The sequence below is a fragment of the Asterias amurensis genome, chromosome 18 (assembly GCF_032118995.1).
Source record: "Asterias amurensis chromosome 18, ASM3211899v1".
NCBI classification, from domain to species: domain Eukaryota; kingdom Metazoa; phylum Echinodermata; class Asteroidea; order Forcipulatida; family Asteriidae; genus Asterias; species Asterias amurensis.
In genome coordinates this window covers 2,539,386-2,553,715 of record NC_092665.1, presented here as the reverse complement: position 1 = coordinate 2,553,715, position 14,330 = coordinate 2,539,386, and the positions used below count along the sequence as shown (strand labels likewise).

Here is a 14,330-nt window from a genome sequence, read left to right as displayed (position 1 = left end):
TATCTGAAAACATCTTCAAGTTTTTAGAACTTTGTTTATACAGTTCAAAGTGTGATGAGTTTGAATGACCCTTCATCCCATTGTAGTTCTTCTCGATGAGTTCGGTGCTCAGCCCCTGCTCGACTTGCTCGATGTTCTTGGTGGTTGGCCCGTAATTGCTGGTGAGAGCTGGGACGAGGAGGCCTGGGACCTAGTCGAAGTCCTCTCCAAGAATCGACTGGAGCTCGACTATAATTTCCTTTTCGCGCATAAAATCATTCAGGACATCACCAATTCCGACATGAATATAATGATGGTAAGTGCAGCTGAAGTTTTTCAATCACTAAAAAAATCCCCTTTTAACATACGAAATAATGTCAAAATGAAGTGAAAATGAGACTCATCAAGGGGGTTAATTTGAAAAGCCTACGGGGTGGATTTCACAAAGGTAGTCATAACTTAGGACTGGTCCTAGGCAATGCTAAGAGATAGGACTGATCCTAAGTTAGGACCAGTAACTCATCCTAACTTAGGACTGGTCCTATCTCTTAGCATTGCCTAGGACTAGTCCTAAGTTAGGACTACCTTTGTGAAATCCACCCCAGATCTTATGTCTTACATGGACCAGGACGTGCACTATTCACAAACTTTATTTGAAAGGCCTATCCTCATAGTCGAAATGGTTTCTTGTTTTACTCTCAGATTGACCAGCCGATGCTCGGACTCGAAGAGAGGACATTTTACCTGGATGAAACAGACAAGGTATGTTACCATGGTAAACCCAAGTGCATTGATAAAGAACAGGGCCCAATTTCATGGCTCTGCTCACCGTAAGCACAGAATCGGCGCTTACGGAAGCAGGGAAGTCTGTGCTTACGGTAAGCGTATTTCACGGGTTAGCGGCGAATTTGGGCTTCTGCGCGTGCGTACTTCACGTTACTAGGCTTTCTACGCTTACAACTTACAAGGCTAGCGCAGAAATTTGGCGCTTGCACGAAAGCGGGGAATCGCGATCGTAAGCGCAAATTCGGCGGTAAGCAGAGCCATGAAATTGGGCCCAGGTTTTCCCTTAAGCTTAATTCCTGAAAATGGCGTGTTGGAAAGGTTTCTCCTCATCCATAGACACAGAACCTCTCAGATTTCACAACGAGGTTTACATACTCTGTGAATCACCAGACAGACAAATTTGCAGATTTGGTTACAAGGTTGTCGATTTCATTCTGCCTTTTGTGACTGCTCTATATTACATCTTTCTGGAAAACTTGACAAGGTTTCAATGAAACCAAGAAAACAAGAACAATCCTGATTAATCACACGCCTGTCATAGCTTGCCCTTTTTCGGATGAAGTTGATTGAACGATTGTAAAGGTCATGTTTTTTTTTTAGACTCTTCACAGAAAATGCCATGATGACGGCTGAAGCACATGCAAGAGAACCACAAAAATGCATTACACATTTTTTACCAGTATTACTTTCCTCCACCGCACATGTACTTATATATTCCGAAAGTCTGGTTGAGCAGTGTTAGAAATGTTTCGGATGCTCAAAGCTCTTCGACTGGATCGAAACAACAAAGAGTTAATTCCACAATCATCAACACATAAAAGGAAACTTGTAGGATGGGTTCAGGACTTCACTTCTGTTAACTATTTTTCTTCACAATCCAGACCCATTTCAACGCCTACCAGACGTACATGGTAGACATGGCCACAGCACTCCGGCCAGATCACGACAGAGAAGAGGCAAAGAGGCAGATGAATGACGCCCTAGAGTTCGAACGAGTACTGGCAAACGTAAGTAACCCAAGTCGCTCACATCTTCCACGTAAAACCCACTGTTATAAAACCGAGCCCACTTTCACTGACCATAGCCCGACTCGACCGCAGCCAATTCGAGACATTACAAGACGCTAGCTAGGAGGCAGCAGACTTATCATGTCAATCCATTGTTCTTAAAAATGTGCGCATGCTCAGAACTACGTGAACAATGGAAATTTATCTTTGTAAGTCTGCTGCTACCCAGCGTTCCGAAGTCTCCCTTGGAAATATATGCTATAGTATTTGCCTTTCTCTTGAGGTTTCAGTCAATAAACTCAAAATTTAGATGACGACGAGCAGAGTACTATTCGAAACGTCGAGACCATGCACATCACACCGGCTTCTTTCAGAGCCAACACTCCTCTCAACAGAGATTTTCACACGGTTGTAACCACACGTTAAATTAACTTCTTATTTCTGACACCATACAAAGCTTCAAACATCACTTTTACAAAATCCTGTTTTACTTTTACATAATGAGCTGCAAAGACTCAAGATATATTGACTTTTATTTTTAGTTTACAGCTTCAATTGAAATGCGACGTGACGTCACCAAATTTAACAACCGGTACACAGTGAAGAAATTAAAAGACGAAATGCCTCAGGTTTGTTGAACAGTTTATCTTTTAAAACGCCATCTCCTATAATATTTGCAAAAAATAAAAATGCCAACATTTGCATCTCGCAGTCAGGGGGACTTTGTGCAGCAATCAGGGAGGTGTTTTTAGCATTCAACACATACAAGATTCCATTAATCAGGGAGGTTGTCGAATGAATTCATCAGAACGAGGGAAGATGGGGTTATTGTCAGGGAACTTTAACCCGAATCTGGCGTAAAACAAAATAAGAGGACATAGAAATCAAAAATAGTCACACCAAATTGTGCGCAAGACAATGATTTTATCAATGCAATGAAAGGGGCAATCTACGTACAGTCTTAAAACACAGTTTACATATTCAGAAGTCAAACAACTTGCCAAATTAAAAATACATTTGAAAATGCTAAACAATTCCCACCATGTACAGATAGATTGGCTGAGGTACTTCCAGTTGGTCCACAAAGAGGGATTTCTACCCGAAGAAGAACTGCTCAACTTTTCTCCTCACTACTTTGGAAGAATGGCGTCGTTTATACACGAAACTCCCAAAAGGTATAATTGATTTAGCAAAAGAAGACGGGAATACACAGGTAGGGTTGTCGTGGCAAGGGTTGGTGTGGGGGGGGGGGCATGACTGTGTTTAAAAATCACCCAGCGATTTTGGAAATTAAGGGGGTTTTCGAGATGCCGGATCAGAACTGTGATCTGGACCAGCGTCCTCAGGGGTCAGATACTGCGGGGCAGTATGACCCACTTTCGGGTCAAACTGATGCGTGGTTTCGGATTAAAACACCGGGACATTTTGGCTTGAAAAAATGGTAATCCTTTGACTGGTTTTATACCATGTCAACAACTAACTAACTCAAAGGGCGTGTTGTGGACATGAACAAAACTGGGTCTGTTATAATCTACTACTCCTTACACTCAAAACCTTACCCGATAAGGTCTGACCCATTTCTGGGTTAGCATGACATGGAATATATGTCAAAATTACACAGAAATGGGTCAAACTGACGCCGAATCCGGGTCAAATTCCAATGTTGACCCAGATTTCGTAGTCAATTGACCCAGAAGTGGATCAGGCACCCCGGAATCCGGAATGCGGGTCATTTTGTGACCCTGGAACTTTAAAAGTGTTGTTATTCATTGAGATGAAGATGTTTTTGTTTTACAACAGGACAGTGGCCAACTACCTCATGTGGCGAGTTGTGGACTACATGAATGAATACCTTGGTTCAGAACTACGGGAAATCAGGCAGCAATTCCTCTGGGTTACGAAGGGCAATAAGAGAGAGCGTACCCGCTGGAAGGTCTGCTTCGAGAACACCAACAGCCTTTTCGGTATGGCGGTGGGGGCGCTGTTCGTCAGGAAACATTTTGACGAGAGGAGCAGATCAACGGCAAGTCTATTTTTCCAATTCGTGTTGCTCAATGTTCTCCCTTAATAGTGGGCTGCTTGAGAATTTGTTCTTTCTTTTGTGTTACTTTTTTTTTAATGAATATCATTTTGGAAATGTCCAATACAGGCTCAAGAAATGGTTGCAGATATCCGAGCAACACTGATTGAAACCATCAAAGATGTGTCATGGATGGATGAGCAGACCAAGGAACTCGCTCTCAGAAAGGTGGGTATTAAACATTAAATTAAAACAAAAAGTCTATCATTCCTTATCTATTACATGATTTGGGGTTGAACAAAGACAAATTAACCAGAACAGGACTCGAACCAACGAACTCCGGATTAACGTACCAGTGTCCCAGGGAATTCTGTCCGCCGGAGATTCGGTACCCCATATGGGAAATTAACATGGACTGTAGGATTCAAAGGAGGGCGCCAGGCAGAAATAGTTTGTGCACAACTTGCAATGGGTGCGTTTGTTTAGCTTCCCTGGGTCGACCCCGGTGCGTGGCGTGTTTTTTTCCAGGAAGAACGTGGGTAATTATCTGCACACGTTTGTCCTGGGGGAAAAACCGCCACACACCGGGGTCGACCCAGGGAAGCTAAACGAACGCACCCAATATGAGGGAGACCGAATCTCCTGCCACACCGGCTCAACAATCACCTCTCTTCCATAGTTGGTGCTCTCTGGCGACCTCCCGGGTCAAATTGGACCCGGTTCCGGGTTCCAGTTGACCTGACCCATTTAAGGGTCAGTGTCGACCGGAATTTGTGTCAACATGACCCAGAAATGGGTCAAACCTGGGTCAAACTGACGCAGACTCCGAACTCAAGTCTAACGTTTAACCAGTTTCTGGGTCAGCCAGATCTAAAAATGGGTCAGGCCTCCATGGGCAACAATATCAATGTCACTTCTTAATTATAATTTTATGAAACCAATTTGTGCAGGCTTCAAAAATTAAGGAGCGGATAGGCTATGGCGACATCCTGAAGGACGAAGAGGCTGTAAATGACGCCTACAAATTGGTAAGTTCAGTATTAAATCAAAATGACGTACTATAGCTTTTTGTCAAACTGATTGAATGTTGCAACGCCACATGACAATCTTTTGTAAACCTATTTTGTAAACCGAAAAACATGATTAGGTGGGTCAAACTGTTTCTGTAAAGTCACTCTAATGATGAATGCGTAAAAAAAAAATAATTACGAATCCACACCCATCTATATGACTACAATACTCGCCTTCGGCGAATCTACGAGTCTACACTATATCCACGAATCTACACTATATTCACGAATCTACACTATATCCACGAATCTACACTATATCCACGAATCTACACTATATCCACGAATCTACACTATATCCACGAATCTACACTATATCCAGTTCTAGCAACGAATCTACAGTTCCTCGTTTATTCCCCTTAACATTCAAACAACGCTACCTTTTTTCAACAGATAGTAATATCTCCAACTGAATACTTTGTAAACGTCCGGGAAATGTGGAGGTCAGATGCGATTGAGGATTTAGCAAAATATGGAAAACCGGTTCATCGAGGAGCGTGAGTCAAACAATTCTGAAACTGTTGATAAAAGAAAATTTTTCTATTAAACAAAACAACCTCCACCCCCCCTAAAATAAGTATAAAATAAATTAAAAAATCACACCTGTCTCAACATTTCCTTTATACAAAATGTATTCAAGTTCAAAACAACGCGATATGCATGGGTATCTTTTGAACTTTTAATGTTAATCTTTATATTACGAAGAGCAGATGTATCTCTAAAGATTTGCTTGTACAATCTTAATTCCGGTGTGGCATGAGATTCTGTGTCCCCCGTACGGTGTTTCTGCCCCTTGTTCGGCGAACTGTGTACAAACCTCTTATGATAGCGCCCTCTTTTAAATCCTCCTCCTTTGTTTTTACAGATGGAAAAAATCACCGATTGTAGTCAACGCTTATTACACCCCACAGGATAACGAAATTAGTAAGTACACATCGTCAGTTGTTACGTAATCATTCAAAAACTAACAATCGTGATCATGAGTTCAATTTAATCACATTTTAAAACCTTTTACATCACAACCTGGACTTACTTCCTGCAGACATAATGTGTACACAGCTCATTGAAAGACAACAGTACGGTTATATAAGGATACTGCACTGTCTGATTTGTATCAAATCACTAGCCTCGAAGTGTGACGTCGGATGCAACGAACACTTATAAAATTATCATAGACAGTGGCTGTATGGGGGGGGGGGCAGGGTACTGCATTTGCTTATCCACCAAAGTAAGATAAGAAATCATACAAACAAAATAAGTAAAATTTAATTGAAGTAAAATAGGAATGTTTAATATTTGTTTTTTTCCCTAAAGGAGCTCCTTTTTATTTTCTATGACACAGGTTTTCCAGCGGGTATATTTCAACCTCCATTCTACTCGAACGCTTTCCCAATGTAAGTATTCAAACAAACCATTAATAAAACATAGTGACTAATTTTGGTGCGTATTTCTGTGACGAACAATCGAAACGTGTTCAAACTTACAACTCAATGCTGAGTCAATTATAATAGATGGGACGTAAAGCCGCAGGTTTCGTACTTATCGCTAGGAGAAGGGGTTTTTTCCCAGTTATGGGGGGCACTGGCTGCTGCATGCGCCACAGAGTCTTGTAAACCATTAGAAGGTGCTACAATTTGTTTCATAATTAAAAGAAGAAACAAAAAACAAACGCGTATTAAAATGTTTGTTTCGTCAAGCGCCTTAAGTATCTTAGTGGTGAAGTGAGCTATATACGACTATTATTTTTTGGGGGAAAAGTTCACGTGATAAATCACGTGTTCTCAGTGTGTCTCTTGACTGACACGTGGTATCAGTTGGGGGAATGTGAAGGAGTAAATTAGCACAATGTTGTGGGAAGGCACAATCAGATTTTAAGCCATAACAGTTGGACCAGAGTGTTTGCTTTCTTTATTTAACTACCTGACACTTTCTGTTCATCACAGGGCAATGAACTACGGAGGAATTGGTATGGTTATTGGACACGAGCTCATGCATGGTTTCGACGACAAAGGTAAGGGCAGTGACCTCTAGAGTTATGACGTCATCACACTCTGTATGTATTCCACATGGCTTTGAGGGAAAATGCGGAGCTTAGAAAATGCAGAGCTTTCTTAGTCACACAAACAAGCAAACAAACACCCCGACAAACAAACAAACTCCATTAACCTCTCGTTGCCGATAAAACAACGAACATCATTATTTATAAGGTTGGTTCATGGGGCCGGTCAGGTTTGCTGAGTGACTCCTGTCCTGCCTTTCACCTCAGTCCGTGGACCTTAGCTCGAATCCCACCTCAGACCGGAGCCTTGCATGTGGATTTGGTTTTTAGTCCCTACAGCTGATTGCGCGGGTTTTCCCTGCTCTGGTTTTCCTCGCACATCTACAACTGAGCATTCCTGCTCGTTTCCACATTCATTTTGTTAAACGCAAGCTTTTACGTTTAAAAGTAAACAAAATAGACATAATAAATGCTCATCTTCTCCAGCTGAAGACGAGCAGAGTATACTGTTTGAAACGTCGATACAAAACCGGCTCTTCTCGGAGCCAACCCTCACACAAAAGAGATTTACACGTGTCTGTACCCGCAAGTTTACTACATGTATGTATTGATAGTTTATTCCTAACAGAATAAAATGTTTTTGACTCGTTGCAGGAAGACACTTCGACGACGAGGGGAATGTAAACCAATGGTTTTCCAATTCATCACTCCAAGCCTACAACGAGAGGAAAGAATGTTTCATTGACCAATATTCAAATTACTATGTTCCTGAAGTTGACAAGTATGTAAGTGAATATCCATTCCAATGATTGATTCCTACACTCTAACAAAATGTCTGGGTCAGAATTTACATGGATTCAGTTCACATGGAAATCGATCAATTTGTGGGTCAATGTAACCCGGGAACCTGTTTCAAAATGACCCAGAAATGGGTCAAACTGACGCACAATCCGAGTTTAAAAAATAAAATTACCTGGTGAGGCAGGACACTCGTTATACTCCACACGGCGAACTGTCTCCAAACATCTTGTGATAGCACCCTCTTTTAAATCATCCTCATTTAGCTCATGTTTCAAATTTTTCCCCATAAGAGGGACAGATATCCCTATAAGTTAGTAGAAATGGGCCCCTGGGACCCGGAATAGCTTCGACAACATTGCTTCAATACACTTTGCTTTGCAAAAGTGAACATGCTCGAAATAACTAGGCAGTCTTAGGTTCTATTATAAAATAATCATTATACATTTCCGATTTGTGTTCTTTCTTCCAGATAAACGGTAAAAAGACACAGGGTGAGGTATTGGCTGACAATGGTGGAATCAAAGAGGCATTTCTCGTAAGTAACACAAGATGATCGGTACAACTGTTATTCGATTATATTAAAAGATAATCGGTTGATGTTTTATAACGGGAGTGTATACAGATTCAAAATGATCCACTGTCAAGTGTGAAACTGTGAAACTCTTAATTCCAAAGTGCAATTTTTTCACAAAGCAATATGTGCCTTGCTCAGGGGTACAAGTGTCATGACCGGGTATCAAAACCACAATCTGGAATAGTAGCTATGACACTCTTAATTCCACAGTACAGTTTTTGATTTAATTGTTTCCTTTTGCAGGCATACAAGAAGTGGGAGATGAGACACGGTGGACCAGGGGCTACTCTACCAGGGCTGGACCTCACACATGACCAACTCTTCTACCTTAATTTCGCTCAGGTATGACTGTTGTGTTTTTGTTTTGGCTTTTTAGCAGTGCGTTATCTGGATGGTCCTATAGATACAATCATTTTGGCTCTGTGTGTATACTCTGAAAGACGTCCGTGTCAGAATTGACCCGGATCAGGGTCCCGTGGGGTTTGACCCATTTATAGGTCAGTATGACACGGAATGTGTGTCAAAATTACCAAGAAAAGAGTAAGAATGATGCAGAATCGCAGTTGAAGTTCAACTTTGTAACCACTTTCCGGGTCAGCTTGACTCTGAAACGTTAAGTCCCCCCCCCCCCCCCGGAGACCCGTGAATTACGTTCCGGGAGGAGGTTTTAGAGTGTATGCATCGCAGTTGTTGTACTTGAAAGTATGTGACATATACGACAATACTGACACATTAACTGATCAAATGATATTTTATTTGATTTAACATAGATATGGTGTAGCCTTCACCGCAAAGAAGAACTGCTGAACATAATCACAACAGACTCGCATCCACCTGAACAGTCGAGGTACATTACATAATAATGAAAGGAAGAAGAAGAATTAATTTTTGTAAAGCGCTTTATCAAAGTGCTTACTAACATTTATTTCCAGACAGGTTTTGGAAATTGTTGGAACTGTTAAATCCATTTATATAACCATATTGCATGAGTTTAAGTGCTGTGGTGCATTTTGCAGCGACTACCAGAAACACTGCGGCAAACCCCTTCTCCTACGATACGTGTAACTGGGTTCTCGTGTATTACATTACACACGGAACCAACGGCTTTATGTCCCATCCCGAAGGACGAAGCATGTATGGTTAAGTTTCTTCCGTAAAGACACAAGAGAGCCATGGGGCCTATTTCACAAAGCAATACTATTCATCACAAGACATATTTTCACCATTCTATTTTCACCATAGTAATTTGTATTGTGACATAACTTAGCAACTACGATTGATTTGCAGTTACGACCAATCTTAGATCTCTGTCTTCAATTTTGAAACTAATAGTTAATGCACTTTGTCTAATGATATTTATATCTGTGTTTGTTTCAATTCAGGGTGGTTGGGACGTTGTCCAACTCGGAGTACTTCGCTGAAGCCTACCAATGTAAAAAGGGATCTGCAATGGTACGGGATAAGCCGTGTAAACTGTGGTGAGATCTAATCGAAGCACACAAAGTACACATGGATTGTTAAAACAATTTCCACAACCATTCTTGGTTTGATCATATTACTTCACCAGACTGTCTTGTAAAGTAAATGTGACTTTAAAAACTCCTATGGTCAGAAATTGACCCGCATGGGACCTGACACATTTTCGGAATGGAATTTTAACTTCGATTCTGCATAACTTTGACACATATTGCGGTTTCATATCTGATACGGAGATGGGCCAGGCCCCCACGGTATCTGGAACCGGGTCAATTAAAGTTTGACCAGGACTTTTTTAAGTGTCAGGCAAAACAAGATGAGCGAGCCATGGTTTATTAACCTCGTTTTGGAACTCGATGTTTCACAGACATATTTTGCCCCTATAGGCCCTTCGACAACGATCGTTTGGCGTCATTGTGACGGTATAATAGTGAGCGTTGTTTTTGGTTTTAGTTGCCCGTTAAGTCGTGTTGATGAAAATATACAAATTTTATTGGCTTTGATTTTATTTATCTCAACTTATGTTCTCATTATTTAATAGTGTTTTTCTTTTTTTTCCTTTTTTTTGTCCATGATTGTTCATTAATGTTTAAATTATGACTTTCGTTTTTTTAATGAATAGTAGATAAAGACTTAAGTAAACCTTTAAAAATATAAAAGTAATGACATTTTGGTAATTCGTCTATAAACTATTATTTGTACCTAACTGACATGTACATAAACTTATTGAACGATGTTTTCAGTCACTTGTATTATGCTAATTTGGGTAATTGTACTATGACTATTGTTAAAGGCAGTGGACACTATTGGTAATTACTCGAAACAATTATTAGCACAAAACCTTACTTGGTTACGAGTAATGGGGAGAGGTTGATAGTATAAAACCATGTAAGAAACGGCTCCCTCTGAAGTGACGTATAGTTTTTGAGAAAGAAGTAACCTCCACGAATTTTATTTCGAGACCTCAGGTTTAGAATTTGAGGTCTCGAAATCAAGCATCTGAAAGCACACAACTTCGTGTGACAAGGGTGTTTTTTCTTTCATTATTATCTCGCAACTTCGACGACCGATTGAGCAAATTTTCACAGGTTTGTTATTTTATGCATATGTTGAGATACACCAACTGTGAAGACCAATAGTGTCCTGTGTCTTGAAAGCGTCCGCGCATGATGATCACTAGCCGAGGGCGCCCTACTCGAAATACGTTATATAAATTCTTTACAACACCAACATTTTAAGTACTCGTGAGTAACCATTGCTTATACTGCTGTCTGTATAGTTTTACAAGCAACAGTAATGTACAATATCTCGATTCAAAAAACAGCATAGGCCTTCTAGTATAATATAGCAGCAGTTTTGCATACATTACCGTATTATACGTTCGAGGCTTTTCTTTCACCGTTTTCTTTGAATGTCATTTAGTGTATGCCTATTGGTAAAGTTTATGCGAGTGCTAAATCATTTATAAAGTCACTTCTTATACGATAAAGTTTATATTTCAATATGTATCTTTAACCTTTTGGAAACGTTTGTATGTCACATATACATTAACAATTAGTCCTTACCTCAGATTGCAGTTCCATAGTCATGTATATAAAACTGTTGAACATATTACTAGATATGGTGTGTTTATGGGATTAAGTTGAGGCCTGACTTAATTATCTAGTTCAATTTGACGCGGAATCTGTGTCAAAATTTCACAGAAACAGATCAAATTGGTGCAGAATCCGAGTTAACCTGACCCGGCAATGGTCAGCCCCCCTGGAGCCGAAGCCCTGGTCAAATCTGACCAAAGTTCTTTTTTAGAGTGTTCGAGAAAACTAGGTAAAGATTCAAGGATAGCAACTTATGACTATCGGTAAAATAGGCGTTTTGTTAAAGGAACACGTTGCCTTGGATCGGTCGAGTTGGTCTTTGAACAGCGTTTGTAACCGTTTGTTGTAAAATGCATATGGGTAGAAAGATGTTGTAAAAGTAGAATATAATGATCCACACAAACATGCCTCGAAATTGCACGGTTTTCATTTTACCTTGTCGACTAACACGGTCGGCCATTTATGGGAGTCAATTTTTTGACTCCCATAAATGGCCGACCCGTGTTAGTTCGTACAGTAAAAGGAAAACCACGCAATTTCGAGGCAGTTTGTGTGGATCATTGTATTCTACTTTTAAAACATCTTTCCCACCATATGCATTTTATAACAAACGGTTACACACGCTTTTTATAGACCAAGTCGTTCGATCCAAGGCAACGTGTTCCTTTAAGTCCACGTGCGGTGCGTTGGCAGATTCAAAGGGCGAAGGTAGCAACGTAACAACATACGAGGAAAAATGCTTTAACAGAATGGGCACGTCAAATAGTTGCTCTTTGTGATCCACTTATCATGTTTTTGTATTAGAAAAAAAACCTAAAATTACTGTTTTGGTGTACATCGTGAAGATTGGTGCCTGTTCGAATTATAGTGTATATTTGTATCTTTGTGCATAATATTCTAAATAATAAAGCGCTTAAAATTTACATATGTGCATCATTTACTGTGATAACGTTTGCTTTTTTATATACAAACCTTAATGTCAAAAGAAGTGTAAGTTTGCTAAAGTAAGTGTGCATTTTTGGTAAAATGAATTTAGACATATACCAGTAATGTAAATATAAATCACATTAGACAAACCACGTATTCACACATTAGTGGAAAATAATAGAATAAAAAAGGATAGGGTTTATTTGAGCTTTCATGATAGACTTGTAACATCAATACATATTGTTTTTGCTATACTAACCTCTAAAAGGGGATTATTGTACATGTGTAACCATTGACAAAACAAGATTTCCCATCATAACAGCTAATGTTATTTTTTGTTTTTGTAATGTACTTAGTTTAATACACATATCAAATGCATGAATTTGTCATAACTTGGTGTGGAATCTTTTGTGAATAAAATTTAAGAGACATCAGAAGAAAATTTTCGTTTCTCATTTTGTGGAGTTTTGTATCAAAAAAGCCTTTACAATAATTTTATGTTAGAGGTTCCCCTAATGAGTCATTTTTCGTATATACAAATTAATGTTTATAAATTTTGATATTTTTATTATATTTACTGTAGCCAAGAATACCAAGTGGCAAATTAAAAATTAAAATACAAATTACAAGCAATCAAGCCGATTTTCCGATGATTCAACGACAGGGGGCGCTATATCAGATCGTTAAACATCGATGAGATCGTTTTCCGAGTATGGCTGTCAAAAGAATGGGAGTACAACCTACAATTTCCAGGGTTGGATTGGACCCGGATTTGACCTGGATTCCGGGTCAAACGGGGGCTTGACCAACTTCCGGGTCAGGTTGACCCTGAATTTGATTTTTTTATTTGTTTATTCATTTATTTCTTCTTCTATTTCTATTCTTCTTCTTCTTCTTTTTTTTTTTTGGGGGGGGGGACTAACTTGATTTCTGCTTGAGTAAATAATTTCTGACCCATAAATAAATCATTTTGACACAGACTCGGTCTCCCAGAATTTTGTTGAGGATTTCCTGTTGGACACATTTGGGATAACAAAATGAAAAGATTCACATATCTGACTCAATCACAGTAAGACTACTAGGCCCACCCCCTTTAAAGGCCGGTGATATTTAAAGTGTGAAGTCCATGCGGTACCATATCTATGACATTTTATATGGATTTAAATCTGTCGCTAAAACAAAAGACAAGGTCGAGGCGAACCAGTCACTCGCACTGATTCCCTCGTCACCCAATCTCCTTTACGAGGAAGGGGGACAGTGAGGGGGAACAGGCCTAGGCGCAGGTGGTTCGGTAGAGAGGTGAGTAGTAGCACGTCTTATCAAGTCGACACCTCATCATCGCCGGACCGTATAGAGGGGTTATTATCCAGGGGGGTGAACCCCAAAGGATCGATCTGAGTCCGCAATCAGATTTACAGATTGCAGAAAAGGGTTCTTTATTAAAGAGGAGAGTGAAACAAATCCGGTTTTTTCTGTCTTAATTTGTTTTCTGTTGTATAAGGGGTTCCTTTTTCCAATGAGCTTTTCGGGATTTTACAAAAACCAAGAGGGGTCTGTTTTTGGGGGTGAGTGTCGGGTAAAATGGGTCTGTACAGTCAAATAGTCCACGTGTGTCGTATTAAGAACGAACCAGAAACCTCAACAAATTCGGTTTAGCAAAAGTTACGAAATGTCTGTTGTGGGTGTTAAAGAGCCGTTTTCTTAGCTTTCTTTCCTCTGATTTGATCAGCATGCGTAAGTGTTCAAAGTATATCTATAGTTTACAACACCGAACCCATTAATTATGCAATATATTGTCACATTTTTACGGAGTCTGTCTCGCTATATGCATCCATAACAAGTCAGTTATAAGGCACCATTATGCACACCAAAATGAGAGACAGAAAAAAACCCATCTCTATGTAAATAGTTACATTCTACTGACAGTTCCAGACTGACATTGCTTTCGTAACAAAGTCTTTGTCTTATTCATAAGCAAACCAGACTCCGTCGTTTATAGATTCTCAACTTCACTCACTGAATAAATTCCAAATCACTTTCGTATGCACGATTGCCAACTTTGCTAATTTGGAGGTAACACCTGCATGGGTTAATAT

The 14,330-nt window shown here is 39.8% G+C and overlaps 1 protein-coding gene across 1 annotated transcript in view; it reads left to right on the top strand.

Moving 5' to 3' along the window:
• The window catches only part of LOC139950248 (neprilysin-1-like), a 31,374-nt gene extending 19,707 nt beyond the window's left edge, over positions 1–11,667 (top strand). The window contains exons 5-21 of the mRNA XM_071948863.1: positions 87–295; positions 682–741; positions 1,647–1,772; positions 2,315–2,401; positions 2,823–2,947; positions 3,573–3,795; positions 3,922–4,020; positions 4,743–4,820; positions 5,256–5,359; positions 5,728–5,786; positions 6,205–6,256; positions 6,806–6,873; positions 7,516–7,646; positions 8,132–8,197; positions 8,480–8,578; positions 9,007–9,083; positions 9,619–11,667. Coding sequence (XP_071804964.1) covers positions 87–295; positions 682–741; positions 1,647–1,772; positions 2,315–2,401; positions 2,823–2,947; positions 3,573–3,795; positions 3,922–4,020; positions 4,743–4,820; positions 5,256–5,359; positions 5,728–5,786; positions 6,205–6,256; positions 6,806–6,873; positions 7,516–7,646; positions 8,132–8,197; positions 8,480–8,578; positions 9,007–9,083; positions 9,619–9,718 — 1,763 coding nt within the window. The 3' untranslated portion in view covers positions 9,719–11,667. The remainder of the gene's footprint in view (positions 1–86; positions 296–681; positions 742–1,646; positions 1,773–2,314; positions 2,402–2,822; positions 2,948–3,572; positions 3,796–3,921; positions 4,021–4,742; positions 4,821–5,255; positions 5,360–5,727; positions 5,787–6,204; positions 6,257–6,805; positions 6,874–7,515; positions 7,647–8,131; positions 8,198–8,479; positions 8,579–9,006; positions 9,084–9,618) is intronic.
• Positions 11,668–14,330: the final 2,663 nt, after the last annotated feature.